The sequence below is a fragment of the Castanea sativa genome, chromosome 9, assembly GCF_040712315.1.
Source record: "Castanea sativa cultivar Marrone di Chiusa Pesio chromosome 9, ASM4071231v1".
NCBI lineage: Eukaryota > Viridiplantae > Streptophyta > Magnoliopsida > Fagales > Fagaceae > Castanea > Castanea sativa.
The window spans coordinates 23,582,905-23,590,427 of NC_134021.1; the positions used below are offsets into that span (position 1 = coordinate 23,582,905).

Sequence of the window (7,523 nt, forward strand, 5' to 3'; positions counted from 1 at the left end):
AGTGCATAAAAAGAAAACATATATCCATTGAATAATTGCTAATTCTTGAACCTAAAGCTAACTGTTTAGTGTAACTACTGACTTTAAAGTGCTGTACCTGTACGATTACAAGCCTTGATTAATAAAAAGATCGCTCTCTTTATGTTGGACAAATTTAATAGGAATAGTCTTTCATACCCAATCAAACCATGCCACAGGTGCAATTCTGATGAGATTATTGATTATGTTGTAGTTACTCCACCAAAGATTCAACTATCACATTTGTGTGTGTCTGGTCTTAAAAATTGTATCAACAATCAAAAGTGACATTCATGTTTCTGTCAGAAAATTTTCCTAACCACACCAGAAGCACTAAAAGAATAGGGTTTCCAAATTTCAAATTTGTACTACCAAACCACCAAAAAAGCCATAATTGCTAAATAGTCTAGGATGTGAGCGCTTCACCTTCTTTTGCCTCCCTTAAAAGCTCTTCCTTTGTTTTCCAACCAGATGTATAGAGTGGTAAAGAGTCTAAACTCTAAACCCCCCAATGTCCCACGCGCCATGCCCATCTATTTATATATAAGAATATTAGAATTTATAAATTTTAGGTCCTTCGTAAATAAAAATTAATTTACCCGTCCGTATACGGTACACTTTGGGTCCCTATGTTTTTTTTATGTTCTTCTTGCTAGCGAGAAATGAGTTTTGCTAGGGGAAAAAAGAGTAGAGAATATTGGATAATGTTTAATACAGCTTTGGATTTGATTTGGTTCTTTTAAGATTATATTTAGGCTTCATAATTATATTTTGTATTAATAGGTTTATGATTAATGTGAACTCCACACAAATTAATTATACATAAAATTAAACATATATAATAGTTCGAATTTGCAAGATCATAGATTATTGGGAATAGAAAACGAATGTATATATATAACAGCGAGACTAGAAACACAAAAAGTTAATAATTTTTTTTCATAATCGATGATGACGTTATTTTTTCTGACAACTATAAATTTTTATAAAAGTAATATTACTTTATTATTATAATTTGTCAACTTAATTAATAAGTTGTGAAAAATTTTAAAAAAAATATTATGTCCCTAATATTACTTAATTCCTATACATTCTTAATTTTTTAACCCATTTAATCTAAAATAAATAAATTCTATTACATGGATTTAAATAAACCAAATTGTTTATAAAAAAAACTTAGACTTAGGTTCAAAAAAAAAAAAAAATATTGTGTTCATTTATTCAGCTAACGAGCTAAGCTCATATATAAATATATAATAGTGCATTCATAAACAATGACATAAGTATGAGGCTTAATTTAATTGTATATAATATTATATATTTATATTTATACATTTATACAAATATACTTATGTAAACTTGATATTAGATTGTGTAAGTTAGTAAATAAGCTCCTCATAGATCAAATCAGTATTAACAATTTATTAATATTAAAAAATTTCCATTTCGTAATAAAAATTATATATAATTTTTAAGCTTTTTATAAGTTTATACACAAAATAATTCTATCTATATAATTCAAATATATATTATAATTTCAACTACAATTTATTTACTGATCATTCATTACACACACACACACATTTGTGATTGAATACAAATTTTTAGTTGTAGTTTTTAGTATATTTAATAAAAGAGTTAATCAAGTAATTTGTGAACAAGTTCGAGTTTATTTAAAAATAAAATAAACCATGTTAATACTTTATTGGACTACTATGTCTAATACACAAGTCAAACTCAAGTTTATTAACTTTATTGGGCTAATATGTTTACTATATTTAACATAATATCAGAGCCAAACTTCATTTTTGACATCAAACAACTATCTCTAACACAGCAAACAAGTTTCCGATGTGCATAACAGAGATTCATAGTGCCCCTGCTTGTCTTCAGATTTGAACTCCACGACATCACATAGCCCCCACGGGTCACCGTCGCTATCTTGCTGTTGTGTCTCAAATCACAACCCAAGCAATTTGTGTCTTTCCTTTAAGATTTGTGCAAAATGAGCCTTCTAATGAATAAACCAACAACACAGGCCTACAAGCAAAACCAAGAAATTCGTTGACCTATTGCCTAGGCACGCGCTGCCAAAGGTACCGCAAACAATCCCACACACCGCTTCAGATTCCTCTAGCTCAAATTCTCTTACAGTCATACAATATGATATAATACATCGCATTGCTAATATGTTTAATATATTTAACATGACATTAGAGCTTGAGCTTTTGTATATAAAATAAAGATAAATAAATAAATTTTAAACATTAATACTCGATTTGGTTGCACTCATTTGACCTAGCTATTTTTCCTTATGAGCTTCTTTATTTATTTTATTTTATTTTTATCTGGACAAAAAGTGATGCACGTGGATGGTTTGATGTCGTGTTAACAAAAGCCGGGGTAACTAGTGTGGAGTGCATCTGACTGACCATTTCCAACTAAAGAATAGATTAGCTTTCCGGGTTACTGGCAAAAGACTGTTAACCTAGTAACTTCGCTAACTTGCCACCATTATTATTATGCTACCTTTAGGCTTTACTTAATGGATTTAGTAATAAAGTAGTGATTTGCAAAAGACCTCGTAAAGTTCAACTTTTTTTTCTTTAATAGGAAGGAGCAAAAAGTAAAAATAAAAATAAAGTAAAAGAAAACGAAGATCGATATCTCGAATTAACGTGACCACTGACCACCTCATGCCCCCCACACCAAGCTTCCGAAAGTTGTAAAAGGAGGCCTACTACCTCATGATATTTGGATTCCTTTTATATCTTACCCTTTTTTTTTATTAAAATTTTAAAATTGGTTTAATTGTCATTGTTCTTTTAAAGTTTGGTACTGAGATTTTTTTTTGAGAATGAGGTAATGAGATTTAGTACAAAGCAAACACTATTTAATGTATATATGTTACCATCCAAGTACACTAATTTTGAATTAATTTCACATTCTCTTGTCTAAACTAAATAAACAATGTTACAAACACACAAGATTTCACAACATTTTTCATATATTTAATAATTTTTTATTAATTTTAATTTGGATCTATTATTTGTCATTAATATTAATAAAATTCTTCTAGAGTGAAGGGACAAGAGCTAGAGTTTAAGGGCCCATTTGGTATGAGATTTTTAATAATTTTGTTTGTATATTTAGAAATACGTATGAGTAAAAAAGTGTGTAAAATTACATGTAATATTGTTTAAATACTGAAAATTATTGTTTAAACAAAAGTAACAAAGAGGTCTTAAGTTTCTAGAAGAAAGTTTCACGCGAAACTATATACTAAGATTAAATTAAAATAAAAATTTTATTTTGTATAAATAAAAAAATTTGCCGCGTCATCTTTTTTACCAAATATTTTTTGTCTACAATATATCTCAAACAAAGTTAGCTCATTTACGCAAACTGGTCTGCAGAATTGGCCAACTGAATCAACTAATAACTAATTCTTTTTTCAACTCATCTTTCATTGTGATGGAGAAGCAAGAAAATATTCGTAGGGTCAAAATGCGTTGCACGCGCCCAAGCTGCATGTGCACAAATGGACGACATTTCAACAGACATTTATTTTTCTCTTCTTTTCTCGCCCGGTACAAACTCCAGACTCTCTCCTGTCTTCCACTCACTTTCCAGCTCTCTCTCTCTCTCTCTCTCTTTCTCTGCAATTTCATCTCTCTCTCTCTCTCTCTCTCTCTCTCTCTCTCTCTTCCAAAATAGCTAAAATCTTTGAGAGATATGGGTCGGCTTGCACCGCTATCAGAGGAACCCATCAACGCAGAAGACGATAACACAAGCAGCTCAAAGAAAGGCAGAGGTCAGACATGGCGGAATTGGATCAAGACCCACTTCTCCCTTGTCTTCAACAAGAAATCTGACCTCAAGATCCTCTTAAGCGTTCTGGGCTGTCCTCTCTTTCCTGTTCCACTCCATCCCAAACAGCCCCTCAACGAGGTAAACACTTTTTCACACTCATTTTCCTTGTTCTTACTCACTTCTCAACGAGGTAAAGCACTAGATATGATGGTGTTAATGCCATTTGCTACTTTTGGTGCATATTCTTTTACATTCTAAGCAGAGAATGTATTTTTTTTTGTTAAGTAACTACTAAGTATCCTATGTTGCTGAGCATGTTACTTTTCCACTAATATTCCACTAGTGAGTTGGGACTCCCACTAAAATTGGAATCCTTAAAAGGTCTAACCCCAACTGTCTGTGGCAGTGTGGCTCTAATATTCTTTATCAATTCACATGCACCATCCAAGTTGCGTTGCACACTTTTTACAAAAGCAAAAGAAAAAACCCAAAACTTAATATTCATTGAGATGGGCTTCTGTTCTATAACAGGTATCCTCCTCAGCTCAATATATCATACAGCACTTCGCGGCGGCGACGGGCTGCCGGAAGCTAGAGGGGACAGTGAAGAACATTTTTGCGACCGGAAAAGTGACAATGGCCATGGTGGATGATCTAGGCTCTGCTGGCTCAGCTGCCGGAGCAACCGGAGTTTCACAAAAAGGGTGCTTTGTAATGTGGCAGATGGTCCCTAATAACTGGTTAATTGAGCTAGTTGTGGGTTCTCACAAGGTTGTAGCGGGTAGTGATGGTAGTGTGGCTTGGCGCCATACACCATGGCTTGATGCTCATGCTGCCAAAGGTGGTGTTCGTCCTCTCCGACGGGCTTTTCAGGTGAGAATCTAGTAAGGAATTTACTATTATTAGTTATGCTTATAATAGTTATGGCTTAGATAATACTCGCATTTTTTTTTTGACTACAAATAGAAGAAGAGCAAGGTTGTTTTTACAAGAAATGTAAAGCTGGAAAATTTTGTCCTAAGGAACCTATGACCGAAATTGGGTGTTGCTTGTATTTTAACTTTCGTATGTCCTTCCTCGTATATGGTCCCAAGTTTTCCCCCTATAGTCTTCCACTTTAAGTAATTGCCATTGGTGGCCACCTATTTCATGACGTTTTAATAACCATAGCATGATACCAAAAATCATTTTCATTTTAAGTCAGCCGGTGTTCCGAAAGTCAGTTTATTTTACTATTTAATTTATTTTTGTTATTATTAATAGATTTCATTATAGTTTTTGATACTATTCATGAGATCTATTATATTATTTTAGCTAATTTTTACATATATTTATAATATTTTCAGTAAAAGGTTTTTAATTTCAGTAAAATAAACGATCTCCAAACATGCTTTTAATATTGAGGAAATGTCTTGCTTCCAAAATTTAAAAATTAAATAAAAAATTTGAGGAAATGTCTTGAATTATGGGGTAAAATTTCTTCTTGTTGAATCATGAATCTAAGATAAAGTTTGTTATAAATTTAATTTGAATCAGAATTAGGATTATAGACACAGAAGGTGCAATATCTAGAATATTACACACGGTGCAATTACCCCATTTACAAATGTTATTTTACTACTTTTAGCTTTTAGCTTTCGCTTTTTCACTTTTTATCTTTTATTATTACTCAATAGTTGAAATTAAAAGTTAAAAAAAAAAAAATAATCTCAACCGTTGGGAGCTACTGTATCAGGCGCACCTGATCTGCTGATTAATAAAAATATTATTGAGGAAATGCTGAAAGTTTTGAAGGGACATGAAATGTTTTTGTTTTGGCCATAAGTGGTGGGGGCATATTATTAAATGGTTCGTGCATAGATCTTATTCTCCCAAAATGATTGTGTCAAGGATGTAGGGCAGATTTAAAATACTTTGAGTACTAAGTAGTTGAGAGGAGACAGGTTTTCCTCCTTTGATAATAATAAAATATGATTAATAACGATAATAATGATGTTATTTCATTTTTACTAAATCAAAAAAATATGGATTCCCAGTGGCCCCTATTCAGTAAAAATCGATTAAATCCACACCCTACCGGCCAAAACACCGGATCTTGTTTCCCAAACACATGGTTGAATCATTAAAAATCTTTTTTTTTTTTAAGGGCAAGAATGACATAGAAATAATTTGTGTGTGACTTAGGCATGTTTGTTACATGTGTTTGGATACATGTTTTCAGTTTTTAAACAATATTATATGTATTTTCACACACTTTTTCACCGCATTTCTAAAAAAAATGAAAACTGGTATTTAAACATACGTACCAAACGGGCCCTTGCTTTCACCGTAAGAGAAATGCTATATTTATAATATATTCATAATAAATTCTATTTGACATGTTATTACAGGTTGTTACGGGTGTAGTTATTAGTGGGGTAAAAAAGTAATTTCAGTAGTAGGTTCAAATTACAACCAACAACAACTAACCATGTATAATTTGTTATAAAAATATTATGAATTTATTACTTCTTTTCACCATAATTATCATCATTTTTTTGGTATAATTTTTTAGAAGCTTTTTTGCATTAATAATTAATTATCATCAACTTAATACATCAATGAGTTTAATTGATTTTTTTGTGTAGGTAGAATATCTTATTCAATATGAAGAGAAAATTGGTCAAATTCCCAAATAATTTACTACTATCAATGATTAGGACTATGTATATATATATTTTTTTCCATACATTGGAGATCAGATTATGGTGTCATGTGATTGATTAAGGGAAACTTCATAAATACATCTGTAGGGACTAGATCCTATGGCTATATCAGCTGTATTTTCCCTAGCCCAGTACATGGGAGAGAAGAGAATCTCAGGCATTGATTGTTTCGTGTTGAAATTGTCTGCTGATCAAACGGACCTGGCTGAACGTAGTGATAGCACAGCAGAGATGATCAAGCACGTCGTATTTGGCTACTTCAGCCAAAGAAGTGGACTACTTGTTCACTTAGAGGACTCTTACTTAACCAGGATTCAATCCCCTGGTACGCACCCTACGTACTGGGAAACCACAATGTCAACAAGAATCGACGACTATCGAACGGTGGAGGGCGTGATGGTAAGCCACGCCGGCCAATCAAGTGTGATCATCACACGATTTGGCGATAATTTGAAGCCGCCGGGCCCCGCGATCACACGGATGGAGGAGACATGGACCATTGATGATCTTGCATTCAATGTCCCTGGTCTCTCCATCGATTGCTTCATTCCTCCTACAGATGTACAAAAGGATTTTCCCGAAGAGGATCTTGTTTGGGGATCACCTTCAGATTGATGATCTTGGTTTTCATAGTTGATGCTAATTGCTTCTTGAAGAGTTTAATCTGTTTTGTTGACTTTGACCACAATAGGTGACCCTCTATATAATTTTTGTGTACATATGTTTTGTCAATGCAATTTATCCTTAAGGAATTAATTATTTTTTTTGAGTAATTAGTAATACTTATTAGAATACACACGAAAATAATAATACAACTGTTTTACTTAAAATTGTTTCTCAATATATGATATTGTTGTATCGCTAGTGTAAGTGTTTTTAAAATATAAGATTTTGTCGTATCACCAATGTAAATGTTGTTAAAAAAATAATAGTAATAAAATTGATAGTTATAACCATGGATGGAGAATTTGAATAATGATTTTCCTT

The 7,523-nt window shown here is 32.3% G+C and overlaps 1 protein-coding gene across 1 annotated transcript; it reads left to right on the forward strand.

The window, feature by feature from the left end:
• Window positions 1-3,553: 3,553 nt before the first annotated feature.
• LOC142609902 (uncharacterized) lies at window positions 3,554-7,309 on the forward strand. The gene is made up of 3 exons (XM_075781630.1): window positions 3,554-3,969; window positions 4,363-4,704; window positions 6,624-7,309. Exons 1-3 carry the CDS (start codon window positions 3,754-3,756, stop codon window positions 7,149-7,151), a joined length of 1,086 nt encoding a protein of 361 aa, XP_075637745.1. The 5' UTR covers window positions 3,554-3,753; the 3' UTR covers window positions 7,152-7,309.
• The last annotated feature ends 214 nt before the right edge of the window (window positions 7,310-7,523 follow it).

Coding starts and splice junctions, on each gene's coding strand:
- LOC142609902 (XM_075781630.1), top strand. CDS start 3,754: ATGGGTCGGCTTGCACCGCTATCAGAGGAACCCATCAACGCAGAAGAC. Junction 3,970..4,362: donor CCAAACAGCCCCTCAACGAG/GTAAACACTTTT, acceptor GTTCTATAACAG/GTATCCTCCTCAGCTCAATA. Junction 4,705..6,623: donor CTCTCCGACGGGCTTTTCAG/GTGAGAATCTAG, acceptor ATACATCTGTAG/GGACTAGATCCTATGGCTAT.